This window comes from Indicator indicator, chromosome 1 (genome assembly GCF_027791375.1).
Source record: "Indicator indicator isolate 239-I01 chromosome 1, UM_Iind_1.1, whole genome shotgun sequence".
In the NCBI taxonomy this organism is placed as follows: Eukaryota; Metazoa; Chordata; class Aves; order Piciformes; family Indicatoridae; genus Indicator; species Indicator indicator.
In genome coordinates this window covers 95,604,496-95,622,259 of record NC_072010.1, presented here as the reverse complement: position 1 = coordinate 95,622,259, position 17,764 = coordinate 95,604,496, and the positions used below count along the sequence as shown (strand labels likewise).

Below are 17,764 nucleotides of genomic sequence, written 5' to 3'. Positions count from 1 at the left end.
AGCTGGCCAGGAGAGGGGTGAGAAGTTGCAGCTTCAACCTTGGCCACAGGTGATGAGCAATTGCACTGTCCATCAATTGTCCTTTTCTGGAATTTTTATTTCTCTGTTGTACTCCTTTTCATTGTAGTAACACAAAGAGTGAGTGAGCAGCTGTGTAGTGAGGTTAAACGTCTACTACAAAACACGGACACACACACATATGTAGCCAAGTCCCCTGCTTTTTTTTGCCGTTTTTGTTATTTTTATGTTCTGCAGACAATCTTTATAAAAGATTAATTTTCTCATATGCATACTATATTACAGGCATATTTCTATCACATGAATACTTGCAATGTATCAATAAAAAAACCAAAGGGAACATAAATCTTGCCTTTGAAAACGTACCAATGCCCAATGCATTTAAGGCTCACCAAGCCATTTCAAAATTGTAATTGTCTCTACATTTGAAAAACATTAGTAAAGTTCACAGATTTTAAAAACCTGTTTGACAATCTCTCTTCAACATTCAAAAGCTTCCCTCCTTCAGAAACACCTCTCAAGCTTCATGTGTTTATATTACTGTCTTTATAAAATGAACAAAAGTATTGAAGAGACACAAAGATTACTCAGTTCAGCTGCTTTCAAACTTAACAAAATTCTATTAAATACTCAGGGTAGATTTGGTTTGCATCAAAGATAACGAAGATCTTTGGGTTCCAGGTATTATCCACACAGCTGTCATACAAGTTCACAAAACTTCCATCTTTTGAAGGAGGCCTCATGTATTTTGAATCGCCATTGATATAGTCACCAGTTAACACACGAGCAAGAAACATGACTTTATCTGTTCTATGCAGATGAGGCTGCAGATTCACACCATGAATTTGGAAAGTATCTCCATGCTTCATGTCCTCTTTGCAGAAACGACTGGAATATGATGCATCTCTTGCAAAATAGGTCCCTTTCAAATAAAAAACCCAACAACTGATCATGACAGCTTAACTGCTAGAGCATGGATCTATATATAGACAGATAGATCATAGAATCAGTATGAAGATAGATGTCTATTCTTTTATGTTTATTAGGAATCCAGTATTTTTTTTCCTAACTCATTATATTATAGCAACATGATCAAATACCTTTCGTGAAAATGTTTCAGTAGGGAGATTGTCTTGGGATCAATACTGCTTTGTTAGGCATCCACCCTCTACGCTCCATGGCCCGACCAGATGTTGTGCTAATTACATTCTTTACTTCATCCTAACTTTCTTAATTACACTTGATGTAAAAGTAGAGCTAGATTAAACAGCTCTTAGGTAAACACAGGGAGTACCTCACAAAGAATATGCTACAGGGAACATGCCACAATGTTGAAGTGTTAAGATTACCAAACAAAATTTCAAAAATGCTTACCTTTTCCATACACAGCAGCATGCATCCCATTTATTCTCCAGTCAAAGTTGTGTATGCATATTGCTTCTACAAATTCACTACTGGTGCCATGAAATAACATCTGCTCATTAATAGTTGGGACACCTCTCCTCTTCTTCAGTTGAGCTTTTTTCCTACAGAGACCACACAACACACCATTAAAAACATCTCTATGATCAAATTAAATTACTACTCACACCATGCAAAAAGGACAGATCTAAGCCACTCCATATGTTCCACTTTTAGAAGCGTCTAGATGATTCTAGTTTTGAAGGTACACATCTATATCTCACACACTTATGGATGCTGTGGACAATTTTCAGACATAATTCAAGGTCAGAAAAACATTATATTGCAATTAATACCTTGTTTATAAATAAATGCATTCCACAGAAGTTAAAATATTGCAGCATGTAGCTTGAAAGATATGTTTATTCAGGTTTATTGTTCAGCTTTTTTTTTCTTCACCATTTAGTGCTAACAAAAATACCTGTCTTGGCAACTTCATTTTTTTTTGTTGGTTCATTGGGCTTTTCTGTTTGTTTGTTGTTTTGTTGGGATGGGTTTTGCTGTTTTGGTTGTGTTGGTTGTTTACTTGGGTTTTTCTTTTTGTTTTTGGGGAGAGGGTTGGGGTGTGTGTTCTGGTTGGGTCGGGGTTTTTTCCTACCCTACAAATGCTTTACGAATCAGAAGAATGTTAGTAGAATCTCAACGGCACCTGGAAGGTAATAATTTCCTTTGTGGCATTTTGTGTAAAGAGGCAGAGAGGTTCCAAGCTCTCACATTCCACACTATTAGCAATTCAGCAAAACCCAGGAGCCAAGGTTCCCCTCAGCTCACAAAAATTGCCATGGAAGGCAACACCTTTGAACTAAGAGCTTGTAATGCTGAACACTTGAAATTTTTTCCATCAGCAGCCCTGATAAACATACCCTAAAATAACTTCTCTTGAAACAGAACAAATATATAGAAAAGGTGAGCAATCAATTGTCCAAAAATATTCCGTAACAGTTCTTCACTATCTCTGACCAGTTGATTTCATAAAACCAATTTTAAAAAGGCATCATGGAAACTCTTATAACAGGCTAAAGGTGTTTTGTCCACTACAATGAAGCAAAAAATCATTCAAATTTAATCACTGACTTCATCAAGGAAACAAAATATTTTCTCTAAACCACAAAAGTTTAAGTTGCAATTATTCCTCATAAGTAGTGGAGTATACTGAGCATAGTGGAAGGCGGTTCTAGAGAATGCAGAAATGCCCCAGCAGGACCTTTTGTTGATCTGGAACAGAAAGTGAGGAGTCCATCTATTCTAGAAACCATCTTCACACTTTCCACTAGCACTGACAAGCTAATCCAGTAAAACAAAAATCAGGTTGATTCACCACTCAGAAAGCTGTCATACAGTCAGTTCACTCAATAAAGGATAAACCTAAAGAAAACTAAAGATGGTCACCAATGTCACTGACCAAATATTGTTATCTATTGCTCCACTCTTCAACAATTCCAAAGTGATACAAGACTGAGATTCATCATCTTTTACTTGCACTTTCCTGTGCAAGAACTTCCAGTGAATTTGAAATGATAGAATACCTACTTCTTTCTAATATACTACCAGGCAGTAGTTTCTTCACCAGTGTGTATAAGTTCACCTACTCCAGAGCTGTAGCTAAGCTCCAGCTGCATACATACATTTGTTTTAGCAATTAATGTTACTTGGTTTTGGGTCTATTTTAATTCAGGAAAAGCTTTAAAATGGAAATTACTTTTCTCCTTATACTTTTATACTACACAGGTACTAAAAAGTGCCTTGGTTTGTAGTTAGTTATATGGCAGTACTTTCATACTTCTGATGTATGAAATTCTAATTCCCAGGCTCAGTTTCATACCTTGAGAATATTCTAGCACAGAGTTCTTAAACCACAAGTTCTACTCACTAAGCAGTCAGGAAAACTAGTACACTCTCCAAATTAAATCAGTTCCTCAGCTAAGCAAAAAACGTCATCCACTGTCCCTCTCTCCCATCTACACTGGAGACTCAAAAGAAAAAGTCTGCTTGGCATAATTACAACAGAAACTTGAAACACAAGGCCAAGCAAATAAGTCTTAATACAGATATATATATATATATAACCAAATACACTTGCAATTAAGAGAAGGCTAATTCTTAAGGAAGAACTTACATTAATTTCCTTATTCATATTCATGACAGTTTTAAATTAATAATAAATTACATATCTTAAAATATATAACTTATGAAATTTTTAAATATACATCTATTAGCTATTTTCTCACTATTCAACACTTTCAGCTGGGTAGTGTAGTAACATCTTTAAAAGTGATTCTGATACATACACCTTCTTAGAAGCTACACAAATAACTTCTGTCAAATAGAACTGCTTAAGACTGATAATATGAAATAAGTGAAAACAGAATTCTGTATGTCCTACTTCTTCCAGGCCAACAGAATACAGAGAGGGAAGAGCACAGACTTTGAAAAAGCTTTTGTAGCACATTAAACTTAAAGAAATTACAAGAATATGTGCTAATTTGGCATTTAATTCTGTCATAGATTTCATAAAGTTGAGAAATTAAAACAATCTACAAACATTAATTTGCACTGTTCACTAAAAATTAAAATAATACAAGTATGGCAAGGAATTATTTTACAAAAAGCTTTTTGTTCTTGTTTCACTGTAAGTAACATGGGCATCTACCACATGGACATCCTGAACATCTTTAATGCTTCAATCTTATCTATGCAATATCTAATCCATTTCTACAAATATTGCATTTCTGTACTTGTAGAATCTACAGTATTGACGGTGGAATTCTGAATACAGAGCAATGACATAAGAAAATTTAAAAAGAAAAATGCTAACACATTGTCATTCATAATAAAAAGCAATTAGACGTATTTTTGATGCATGCTTTCAGGATCTTCTCTGTGAACAACTTGCTGGTTTTAGAAATAATCTCACCTGCAAAAAAACTCCCACAAGTCTAGATTTTGTATTCTTTTAATTCTTTTAATTCGGTGGCTATCCATTGTTTTGCCAAAGAGACTAGAAACTTCATCATATTCATTTGTTTTCTTTTGCAATGGAATAAGCTGGGGAAAAAAATGAGTATGTTAATATTATTTCAATTTGATGCATTCTTTCATTATCACATTTTTGACCAACATGCATACCAATTCTTACCTGATATGGCTCCTCAGTATTTACATTCTCCCAGTGTGAAGGCATAGGGATAGCCTCATTTTCACAGATGAAACTTCAAACAAAAAAAAAAAAAACACATAAAAACATGTCACAAAGACATGAGCCATTTTTATTCCTTTCAAACTACTGCAAACAATACAGTATGTAAAAAAACCTCATAAGAAACCACTTAGGATTTTCCTTCAAAGGCTGTTTTCAGCAGGTAAGGTCAAAGGTAAGAAATCCTATTTTGTATTCAAATTCTAGCTTAGCTTATTATAAATAAACTAGGGTAATGAATGGTTTTAATATACCATCTACCCCCCCAAAAAAAGATAGGAATACAGGTCCACATCAGGAAAGCAACACTAGTTTAGACACATGAAAGTGTATATATAGTGTGATGGTTTTAAGGCAATACCTTTAATTTTTCCTCACAAAGTCCGAGCAGAGAAGTGAAAGAATGTAAATAAATCACATTTCAGTGTAAGAAAGCAAAATAATGATTGTTTTAAACATTTCCATTGGAGAGATGATAGAAATTTTTAAGAGTCAGTATTCAAAACAAGGCACAGGCAGTCTCTGTCTTTCTCTCTGGTGTTTCTCTGCAGGCAGTCTGCTGGCTTTGGGAGATAACACATGCACCCGCATACTGACCTTGACAAGCTAAGTTTAACAGCCTCTCTGCTTCTTGGCTTTTTTTTTACCCTTCTGTCTGGGGGAGAAACAGAGCCCCTCTGGGGCCAGGGGGCTTTGTTGTGGTTTTCTGTTGATTGAACATATTTGTAAATGTTGCGAATAGTGTATATTTGTACATATTCATTGCATTTCATCATAGATTGTAGTTTTGCCTGTAAATACAGCCTCATTCGCTTCTGAACTGAGTTAGCCTGGTTATTGTTGATGTGGGAGAATTTCAGCCTACCACACTGTAACAATATAGCCTGAACATTCCAACCCATCAGGAACCACAATTAGTTTAAGCTTCTGGAAATTAAGCCCTCATTTGAAGTTTTTAAAAGCATTGTGTTAGAAATACACAGTTGAAAAATCATAGTTGAGTTTGTTGGGTTTTTTTAATAAAAAACAAAATTAAACCCTCAAAAAAAAAAAAGTCTTAAGTATTTGTACCACACTCATAGCATTGTTTAAGGCTTAATACCTGGACTATAAGCAATCACCTGAAAGTAAAGAATGATATCATCACACAGAAAGAGATTACTAAATGCAATTATTCCAGGAATAAAAATCCAGAAGTGAATTATCATACTATTGCATCCAAAAATGGCGTTACAACTCAAAAGAACAGGCTTTCTAAAATGTCAGTGTAAAAAGTTTGCTACTACATTTCTTATTGAAAACACCAGATCTTTTTTTTTGAAAGTAAAACCAGATTACAATTCAGAAATTAATTTATTTCTAAGAAATTATTTGGGGAAAAAAACCCACATATATTCCATATAGTCAATTTTACTGTGTCAGTATCACTGCATAGATCAGTCTATTGTTTAATAAGTTTCAGATTCACATCAGTCCATCCTTACATGTAATGACTCATCATCCAAGCACAAATACAGGTTGGGCAGGGACTAGCTGGAAAGCAGCCCTGAGGAGAGGGACTTGGGGGTGCTAGTGGATGAGAAGCTCAACATGAGCTGTCAATGTGCACTTGCAGCCCAGAAAGCCAACCAGATTCTGGGCTGCATCAAGAGAAGTGTGGCCAGCAGGTCAAGGGAGGTGATTCTCCCCCTCTACTCAGCTCTGGTGAGACCACACCTGGAGTACTGTGTCCAGTTCTGGAGCCCCTATTACAAGAGGGATATGGACATGCTGGAACGTGTCCAGAGGAGGGCCACCAGGATGATCAGAGGGCTGGAGCACTTCTCCTATGAGGACAGACTGAGAGTTGGGGCTGTTCAGTCTGGAGAAAAGAAGGCTCTGAGGTGACCTTATTGTGGCCTTCCAGTATCTGAAGGGGTCCTACAAGAAAGCTGGGGAAGGACTTTTTAGGGTATCAGGTAGTGATAGGACTAGGGGGAATGGAATAAAGCTGGAAGTGGGGAGATTCAGGCTGGAATGTAGAAGTAGTTCTTCACCATGAGAGTGGTGAGAGCCTGGAATGGGTTGTCCAGGGAGGTGGTTGAGGCCCTATCCCTGAAGGTGTTTAAGGCCAGGCTGGATGAGGCTCTGGCCAGCCTGATCTAGTGTGAGGTGTCCCTGCCCATGGCAGGGGGGGTGGAACTAGGTGATCCTTGTGGTCCCTTCCATCCCTGACTGATTCTACGATTCTATGATCAAATGGCAAGAAACTTAATAAAAAGCTATCTGGTTATTATGATGCAATTTATTGGAATTTCAAATTATTTAAATAATGAAAACATACAAGCAAGGAAAATATAAATTAATACTTGTTGCTGTTACAATAATACTTCTAAATAATTTATGAAGTCATTATAACAATGGAACAAATAACTCTTCATTTTTTGCTGCTTCTTCTACATAGCAATTCTGATTGGAGCAAGGGACTCCAATGGCTAAAGTCAGGCACAGCTTTTAGAACTTTGCCAAAGGCCATCAGTATTAAGTATGCCTTGTCTCACCCACTATGAGTTCTTTACATTTTCAGAAAAGAACGGTAAAAAACAGACTAAAAACTAGTCACTCTTTTCTTCTGAAATGTCTTCCTTCTTGACTTGACTAGCTCTTCCATCTTGGCTCACCTCTTAAATTGTTTCATCCAAAAAGTAAAAAAATATAAACAATAGAAAACATCTTTTGGTTTCATTTTACTTGGCATAATTAGGAATAAAATAAAAACAATTAATGTTCCTTGTATTTCCTTACCTGAAAGCACTGATAGAAAAGGGAGCTCGCTTTATTGGACGCTGCTTAAGGGTAGTTAGGTTAGTTTGTTTCATCACTGAGCATAAAACAAGAGTTAGGATGTAAGTTTCTGGAATTTCTCTATAGCATATGAAACACTTAATTGTCATTTTAAAAAATAACATTACTACACCCAAAGCTGCATGACAGGAATTCTTATTTCAACAACTAACAAATCATCATTTTTCATAAATGTTTCTAAATACTGGCCTCACAATCATTGCGATTTATACGACCTGGCAAAATGTGCAAATATTACACCAACAAAACATACACTGTTAAAATACCTATCTAAATCTCTGTCAAAATTTCCACTGACTTTACTATAACTAGGATGATGAAGCATACTACTACTATCCCTAATTCAAGATACAACAAACAGTAACATAAAATTCATTCTTTAGCATTTGTATTTAGTATTATTATTCTGGAAGCAAAACAAAGTGTTTTTTTAAACAGACATTTCAATCCAAGTAAACAAACTTCCTTATATCATACTGCTTTACTCCCAGTATATGGCTGGTTTACCCAATCCCTACTAACTGTATTTGAAATACTATTATTTAAGCATATAGCTGTTTTGCAATTTAACCAGAAAATAATCTATGGGTGGAAAAGCCAAATAAATAAATAAAATCATTAGACCACACCATTCAACAAAGGACGGATTAATTTACAATTAGCTGCATTCATTAAAATAATTTACAAGCATGGCGTAAGTAAGATCTTTACAATCTATGAGACAAACCCTTTTGCATATAGAATCATAGAATCATTTCAGTTGGAAAAGTCCTTTAAGACCATTGAGTCCAACAATATTTCCTTGTTATTATAACAAAAGAATTGACCCCCATATACGTGCTGAATTATTAAATCACTTTTATGCCAGTATGTTGAAGAAAACTTCACTATAATAATGTTTCTTATTCAGACTCTGAATGAAAAAAGTTTTTCAAGCTTACAGGCAGTTGCATGTTAAAGAAAGAAGGCTTGAACTTCCCAGTCCTGCAGACGTATGCTACACACCACCTACAGCTGAGGTTAAGTTGCAGTAACAGGATGAACTGCTTTTAAACAAGGCATGCTACTTTATTAATAAAAATGGATTAAGGGCAGCTGCTTCTAAAAACTTCCATGTACTTCCCAGTAAGGAAGATACTTGCAATCCCAAGTTTTTGCACTGAATATGAGAACAGTAATTTGCTGAATTGAGAAATTAACTGGTGTATCAGGTAGCTTCTATTATTTAAATTTACTCTATACAAAGATACATACCTGAAAAGTCTAGTGTGTAGTTAAATTTCGTAGTAGTAAAAGAAACAGAACCATGCGGATTTGTTTGGAAGCTCCTTTCAATGTCTTCACTGCTAACAGAGCAATGACTGTTTGAATCAGTCTTCAAAATAAACAAAAAAGCACATTTAGACAAATTCAGGAATAGGTAGTTGATGTGTGGAATCCAACACAGCTAATATAACTTCATACGTATTTACCTGAAACATGTGCCATTTACCACACTCAGCCAAATAAAACCAGCCCCACTGGGTATCAGAGGTATCCATCTCTTCAACTGAAGTTTCCATCTTTGGAAAAAATTCTTCTGATGTTCTTTGGAGCATTTCCTGAAACATTCATGTACATACACAAAGGAAGTTCTGATACTGTTTGCAAAAATGCATTATTTGAGAAATCAATTAAAAAAGTGAAATAAAGAAAAATTACAACACTTAAAAAAAACCCTGGCAGGCAAGGTGGCTTCCATACAAGCAGTGACTACCATAGTTGGGGTTCTGCAGAACAGAAGAACAGAGGAAAGGACATAGAAGTGGCTGATAAAATAATGACAAAACCAAATAGGCAATAACGAATGACATTTTCCTCCAATAGAAGTAGACACTGATCAAAGGTTGCACACGTAAAGGCTGAAACAACTGAAAGAGAAAATTCTTGATAAAACAAATGGCAATCTTGGAATTACTTTTACATGGTATGGTGTGGATGCTGCAAATTTATGGAAGTTCAAAAACGGCTAGACAAGTTCAAGCCTACTAAGAGCTATGCCAGAATACCTTTAGAAGAACAATCCCTGACAGATTTCAGGAATTCATCAACAAATCCTGAAACTTCTGAAGTTTGCCACCCTCCATTCTCAAGCAATAATTCTACGTCAGTTGAGGGGAATCTTTCAGAGAAAGAAGCTTGCCTTACTCCCAGAAGAGGTCAGCAATTAATCCACTCTAACTGCCTAACCAAGACTGGCACTTGTCCCAGCAATTTCCTTGACTTTTGTTAGAAAGAAATTGAACACTCCATCACAAGTAAATCAAACAACACTTAGCTAATAACCTAGATGTTTCAGATGCTGCCTGGGCACTTCAACCCAGAAATAAGGTAGAAACCTAGAGGCAAGTACTGGAGACTAAGTAGGCACCAGCTCACCAGCGCTACTGGGGCAGAAGTTAAAATCAGAAGGCAACTCTTTTGGCACTACCATTTCCCCTTATTCTTCCCAAGCTAGCCCTCTCTGACGAAAAACAATCCCAAAAACCTCTCTGCAGTAATATCTAGAGACTATTCTAATCATCAAAAGCTCCAAAGGGCTACAAAACCTGGGGAATCAGAAGTGGACATTGCTGAAGTGTGGAATCTAAGGGCAAACCTACTTTCGTACAGACAGAAACTACAAGGCTACATACATAACTGTTTCAAGTTCAAGCAGAACAATAAAGGTATATCGCTTGCATGGAAAAATATTTGAAAGAGATAATAAAATTGTTGTCTATTTCAGAGGACATCTGCCAACATCTATTCCACACAGCAATGCAATGTCACTGAGTCTTCATCATTAGGTGTTAAAGCACACTGTTAAAGCACTGGCCACATCTTTTGATGAAATATCTTTCACCTTCATTCTTCCTCTCAAATGAGTACTTGACTATGTTCTCTCCCACAGAGCAAAGGCAGAGGTAGTCTACACTTTTTAAAAGCTTAGAGGAAAGCAATTCAGGCCTTTTAGTCAATGTTTCTTTTCCTCACAAAACCTTCCAGACTTCATCTCCACTGTAACATCAGGGCCTCGAATCTGACAAACTACATCAGTAATACCTTTTGAACAAGTTACAAAATTGTGCTTATCTGTGCCCCATTATCACACATTTTCCTCTAGGGGTAACACAGCCTTTATTAGAATAAACTATTTACGAAAAAGGCAGTTACTCCCATAGCTTTTAGTAATGCTACGTTAAATCCACATGTATTACCCCAATCACAAAGGCTAGGGTAAGCTGGTAGATTCCAGAATACTTTAAAAGTATGGAAGAATGACCCAAAGGCATGAACATGTAATGCCATAAAAACAAGAGCTGTTCTGAAAGATGACACAGATCCAAAATGCTCTAAGGAAATAGCTCAACATATTGATGAATTTAAAAGCAAGCCCACATCATTTATATTTGTTTTGTCCAAGAACTCTGAACAGTGACAGAAAAGTCTCAGTGGGTTTTTCTGTATGACAGTCAACTACCAGAGGTGCAGCAGTGAGAATTTTATCAGCAATGCTAACAGGTGGCATTTCAACTCCCATTATTAGCACTGTTTCTACTGGTCCAGGAGTTACCAGAACCACTCAAATTAAACAGTTTCTTTGACAGTAAAAGCTTTCTTCTGAACAGAATGAAAAGTCATTGGGTGTTGTGCTGCGACTGAATAGGTTTACTGCTGCTGGTAACGTACTGCCTCATTTTCTCAGAGGTATATCTAAGTCTGAACGACAAACGCGATTCCACAGTGTGGAATCACAGAAAGGTTTGGGCTGGAAGGGAACTTTCAAACCCCTCACCATAGGAAAGGCCACCTTGAGGTTCTCAAAGCCCCATCCAACCTGACTTAGAACACCTTCAATAATGGGGCAATACACAGCTTCTCAGGGCAACCAGCAGGAGTGCCTCACTGCTCTCAAGGTAAAAAATACAGAAGCATGCAAACGGGCAGCTGTCTGCTTTCTTGTGCCGCCTGCTTCCCTTGGCAAATCGCACGTTATTGCCAAAGAGTCTTTCACCTACGAACACCAACTTTGTATGGTTCCCTGCTGGGAACATTAGTAGTGCTGACACTTTCTGGCTCTTCCTTAGAGTACACTTGAGCAAGAGACTTGGGTGAGAGTGCAAGGCCAGAAGGAAGAACACTAGCACTAGTAGGGGACACAAGATGAAATGGCAACGCCCTCAGCAACTGTATCACCACTTACCTGCTTTGTGCTGCTGGGGACCACTGATTCAGTTATCCCTCCTAGGGCCCCCCTCCAGGGCTGATCCCCTAACAGCTTAAGGACACGGCGGGGTGACCGATAGAAGCACATCACTAGTCTCTCTCCATGTGGGCCCTAAGCTTTCCCACTGATGGTGGCCTACATACCCCCCACCCTCTTCCTTAACCTGGCAGCGCGCTCGTCGGCGGGGACTGGGCGGCAGGGGAAGCGGCCTTCGGGACGCATCTAGTAGGAAACAGACTGAAGAGGAAGAAGACTAAAGGAGTAGTCGTTTCCGCAGTTTCCCCCGCGCGCACTCACCGCATCGGCCGCCCACCCCGGGGTGACTCCCCACATGCCGCCCGAAGGGTTTGTAGGGTAACAGTACGTGTAGGCTGAGTGGCGGCAGGGCCAAGCGCCCAGCGTCACGGCGCAGACTCCAGCCGCTTCCGTTAACGGCAGCGGGCGAGGGGGGCGGAGCAACAGCGGGTAGAGCTCGCGTTCAATAGGCTCGTCACATAGAGGGGCGGGGCCTAGCGTGTAATTATGCACCTGGGTAGGCGGAGCCGGGGAGGGAGGCGGGATTGGGGAAGGGGTGGAGTCACGGTTGCGATGGGGGATGGGGGCGAAGGGGGTGAGGGTGGAGGCGGCTAGACTGCGGGCGGTGGGGCTAGCGGGCGGCTAGTTCGGCGCACTTGTAGACCGGGATCACCTGGTGTACATCTCGCCGAAATATGTCCAGACGGGTTTGGAATGCCTCCAGAGATGGAGACTCCACAACCTTTCTGAGCAGCCTGGTCCAGCGCTCTGCCACTCTCAAAGCGAAGAATTTTTTCCTTCTGTTTGTGTGGAACATCCTGTGTTCCAGTTTGTGGCCAATACCCCTTGTCCTGTCACTGAACACCACTGAGAAGAGTCTGTCTCCATCCTCCTGATATTTGGCCTGTAGATATTGATAGGCATTAATGAAATCTCCCCTTTCCTGAGAGATCCAGTCCTCTTCCACTCTTTCAAGTGTGGGTAGCGTTTTGATGGTGATAGGAGAGATACATGTCTTTACAAATAAAGACATGACATGCAGCCTGAAATAATAGAGAATTAGGAATAATAAAGAGCACAAAAGGGGGAATTGTTGGAAAATGATCCCAAATTTTCATTGGCTGTGCCATGTCAGCAACTTGACCTCACCCTTATTTCCTGTAACTAACAAAAGAATCTTTGCATCCTTATCACTGAAGTCCCCCCCATATACCTTTCCTTAACTAGCAAGGTGTCCTTCGAAGACAGCAGAAACTGGACACAACCTAAACTTTAGTGTAGGCTTAATAGGACGATAAATATTAATTTCTCTGCCTGGGGAAGTATAAGGCATAATTTTAATGAACATGCGATGTATGGTGCAGGGGACTGTACAAGTAAGGGGGAATTATATAGTAGGTGGACCAGAAGTCTGTACATTCCAAGTACCTCAGCCACCGGGGAAAGGAAGAGGGTTCCTTGCAGAGAGGAATTTGGGATAAAAGGAGGCTATGTCCTCCAGTAATGTGAGAGACCCCACAGGGATTTACAGGATTCATCTGTATCCTTTGTGAACACAAACCTCTAGCGATGAATGTTTTCTGTACAATGGTTAAGTTCCCCAGTGCAGCAATCCTCACTGCTTTGTACCTCACCACTTTCAGTTCTTTTAATTGTTGGCTAGCAAGCAACAGTCTTCTGCTTTACTGAGGCATTTTTACAACACATAATCTTCCTGTGAAATATATGTATATATACATTAGCTATGTTCATGAGTATGGCCTGTCTCACAGAGCTGCTGCTGCCTCTGTTATTTCAGTGGCAGCACGAAGCTGCACACAGACCCACCTCCAGCAGTCTGAAATTCATATTTGCTCTTTGCATTAGATAATCATACTTTATGCATAGTTTGAACTTCTGCTGCCTTGCCTAGCACTAACATGGTATCAGTTCTTTAAAATCCTACATGTACAGAATTTTTAGATAATTGTCAGGCATTTGCATAAGTCTGAAGTTCCAGTACAGAGCTGTCTAGCAGCCAAAAATTTTAAAGAGGTTTCTGAGGCTATATATCTTGAAGCATGTTTTAGAAGTTGAGATTTTTGGGTGTGGTTCTTTAATTTCTTTGTATGTTTAGACTGATAGTTAATAATGGAGCATAAACCTCTTTCTTGAGATTAGAATATTTTGTTTATAGTGAAAGAATAGCTTGACTAAATACTCAGGATGCTACCTGATAATGCCAGACTCCTCACAGCAACAACTTAAAACATTCTAAAATTCAAATATTTTTGTCAATATCTTATGTACTGTGTGCAGACTAACAACCTATCTTGAGAAGACATAATTGCATTAAATGATTCTCATGAGCCTCTACTCCAAGCAGCAAAAAGGCAGAAACAGGAAATGTTTGCCCATATGACCTTAGTTATGAACACATTTTTGCAGGGAATGGCAAATGAAAGTGAAAAAGAGAACTCTCTGGTACATGAATCTTAGGATCATAGAATGATCTAGGTTTGAAAAGAATTAGGAAGCTCTTTAATCCAGTCTCTTTATCAGTGCAGGCCTATCTTGAAATCCAGATTAGGTTGCTCAGTTTGTCATCTGACCAAGGTTTTTTGGTTTTTTTTTTTTTCATTCAGGCCTGTCTGCTGAACTGTTTTTAGAGGCAAGAAGGTCTTTTTTTCCCTTTTGTCCAGACAGAATGTTGTAACTTACGCACATCACATCCTGTCCTTTCACTGTAGTCCTGTGTGGTGACTTCCTTCATTCATCCTTCATGATGCCTTTACCTGGGTACAGAAATAACCAGCACAGGTCTCTGGGCTGCTGAAAATCAGCTGAAGTAGAGGGAGATGACAGTCTCTAACATAATACTTCTGTAATTGGATCAGTCAAGGGATTAAAAGAAGACTGGAATTCACTTTGGTCATCTAGCACAAGCTCTTGCTTAAAGCAAGATCATCTATGAGATCAGGTCATTCTGTTCAGGATTCTATCCAGTCAGATCTTGAAGTCTACAAGGAGACAGACTGTGCAGCCTTTCTGGCCACTCTCTTCCACTGCTCAATGCTTATCTATCATCACGTTGAAGAAATTTTCCTGCATCTGTTTGGTACCTCTCAGTATATCCTAAGCCCTCTGTTTCTTGTCCTACCACCATATACCATTGTGAAGAGCCTGGCCTGGTTTTCTTGATAACCTCTGTAGGTATTTGAAGAGGGCAGTCAGATCCTTCCACCTTCAAGGTAAACAAGTCCAGGTCCATCAATTGCTCTTCACAGAGCAAGTGCTCCAGCCGCATGCCTGTTTGGTCCTCTGATGAACATTCTTCAGGTGATCAGTGCTTTTCTGGTACTGATGAGCCCAAGCCTGGATGCAGTATTCTAGGTGGGGTTTAACAAATGACAGTAATCCCTTCCTTTCAACTACTGGGTAGGATCCTGCAGTTTTACAGCCAAGGATGCAGTTGGTCTACACTGCCGCCAGAGCACATTGCTAGCTCATATCCAGCATTCCATCTACCAGGATCACTGCTCTTTCAGAAGAGCTGCTCACCTGATAGTAATTTCCTAACCTTTGTTGTTGCCAGGGGTTATTTCTTCCCAAGTGCAGAACTTCACTTTTGTACTTTTTCCAATTCATAATAAGCGCATTCCTCCATTTTGTCTATGTCTCTCTGAATACTTGCTCTCTGCCCTTGAATGTATCAATTAGAATAAGAGGAGGGTAAACTGCCATCATACATTTTCTTAGAGGGAAAAGTGGATGATTCTTTGGTATTTGCCATTTCATAGTAGATTGATTTCTAATAATCAATGTAACTATGTATTCATGCAATTGAATGCTAATGTACATGATACCAAAATATAATTCTGCTGGAATTAACTGAAAATAAGCATAAAACAAACAGAACAACCAATTAAAATAGGAATATTTTGTGCCAAAACCTCATAAAAATACAATGACTATGCCATGACCAATAAAATAAAATGAAAAAAAAAAAGATTGACAGTGTTTTGCCACTTTGCAGAAAACTTTAATATTTTGTGATGGGCACATATATTGCAGCATAAAGGAAACTCTAAAATCTGTGTGAAGTTTGTGGTGTCCACAAACTTGTACACACACAAATACAGTTGCCCAGAGGCAAGCAAAGAGAATAAGCAAATATTGTGTTTATTACAGAGCATCACTTCCAGAGGCAGTGGCTGTCCACCTCAAATATGGCATTGCTCTTGAGATGTCAAGGAAGCTGTAGAATCCATCGTTATGCACCCTTTACTTGAAAGTCTACATCATCTTGATTTGTTGTTCAAGGAACTGTTAGATGTGTTATCTTTCTTAACCTACCTCTCCTGTGTCTGTTTTCCAGACAATACTCTTCTAGACATGTTTCTGCTATGCTTTCACCAATTACTCCTATTCTGCAATCTCTGTGAAAAGGAGAAGTTCCGGGAACATCTCAGGTCTTTGATGCTTTTTTTCTGTGACACTGACTAAAAGCCATGATTGATTCTACCCCTTAATCACGGAGAACACAGCCCACAGCCAAAATATTTGTCTCTCTTCACTTTTCTTTCATATTCCTAGGTGTCCCTTTTTTGCCAGTTGTCTTACTATCATACCTAATACTTCACCATTATTTGGTTGTCTCCTTCTGTGTACAGCCTGAGCTCCAACATCTCAGCCTGTCTTCTTTTTTGAAAGGAGGAGTAGTCCAGGAAGTTCTGAACTCTTCAGATGACATTACAAGAATTCAAATGCAAGCAGATGCACTTGCACCAGCAGGAAGGCAGAAAGACTTTTATTATGTTTTGTGATTGTTTGCTTGTTTTCTCTCAAGAAGGACATAGCAGAGTCCAGGGGAAACAGAATGCTTGGATACCTGCACTCATTTTGGACTTCTACCTTTTCTAGGCTAACACAACCATGTGTTGCTAAGCACAGCATTGCATAATGATATTAAGGCTGGAGCCAAACAGCTGCAGCTCAGAGAATTATATACCCTCAATATACCAGTGCATCTGCCAGCACCAGCATAGCTTCTCAGGTATGAAACAAACAGCTGAATTGGGCTGGCGGTTCTCATTGACCTTGCAGTGCTGCTCCCTGTGCATTGTTCTCATGACTAAGCTTCTCTCATCATACTTAAAGCCTGTGTAGTATGCATACTCCTTCTGTGCTCCAGTGTATATATCATGCCAGCACTGGACACCCTCAGTCTGAGATTTCAGTATAAAGGTGAGTTCTCTACATACAGAACAAGACTTTCCTATAGCGTGATGCACTTCTACTGTTAATTGCAATCTAGGAAAGATGCAGTGATTATTTGCCACCTTGTCCAATGACTGGAGATAGCGTTCCTGTTTACCTTAATTTCTTAGTAAATAACAGTCATGTTAGGAACAGTTTCTTTGTGCAGCCTCTCTGTTTTCAGTCCCTGTGTTAGGCCAAGTTTATTTATGAGTAGAGAAAAGCATTTATGGATCACTTTTGTGCCCAGTTATACTGAGCAGTAGAAACAACTGTCAGTAGTTTATTCTGTGTCTGGGGAATTTAGTGAGCAAGACTGAAATGACCAGAGAAAATTTCAGACTGCAAACTGAGACTGGGAACCTGTGGTTGTCTGGGAAGTCTGGACAGGATTGTCATCCATAAGACGAAGGGTAAAATTACATCTCTGTGTATACTGCTGCTTTCCCCAAGCACTCAAATGACATATGAATGTACTGGGGCTAGCAGGGTTGGAGGTATCACAGTATCACATTATCACAGTATATCAGAGGCTGGAAGGGACCTCAAGAGATCATCGTGTCCAAGCCCCCTGCCAAAGCAGGATCACTTGTGGTAGTCCATACAGTAATTTTGTTTGTAATTTTGTTTGTAGCAACCTGTATGGTGCTGTGTTTTGGGTTTGTGACTAAACCAGCCTTGTTAGCACACCTATGCGTTGGCTATTAATGAGCAGTGCTTCCATAACATCAAGACTTTATCTT

At 39.0% G+C, this 17,764-nt stretch overlaps 1 protein-coding gene across 1 annotated transcript; it reads right to left on the bottom strand.

Annotated features, from left to right (window-relative positions):
• Positions 1-626: 626 nt before the first annotated feature.
• On the bottom strand, positions 627-12,101 carry PARP11 (poly(ADP-ribose) polymerase family member 11). The gene is made up of 8 exons (XM_054387776.1): positions 12,066-12,101; positions 8,992-9,120; positions 8,774-8,894; positions 7,460-7,535; positions 4,616-4,688; positions 4,394-4,524; positions 1,393-1,544; positions 627-940 (listed from the first exon to the last, which is right to left on the bottom strand). Exons 1-8 carry the CDS (start codon positions 12,099-12,101, stop codon positions 627-629), a joined length of 1,032 nt encoding a protein of 343 aa, XP_054243751.1.
• Positions 12,102-17,764: the final 5,663 nt, after the last annotated feature.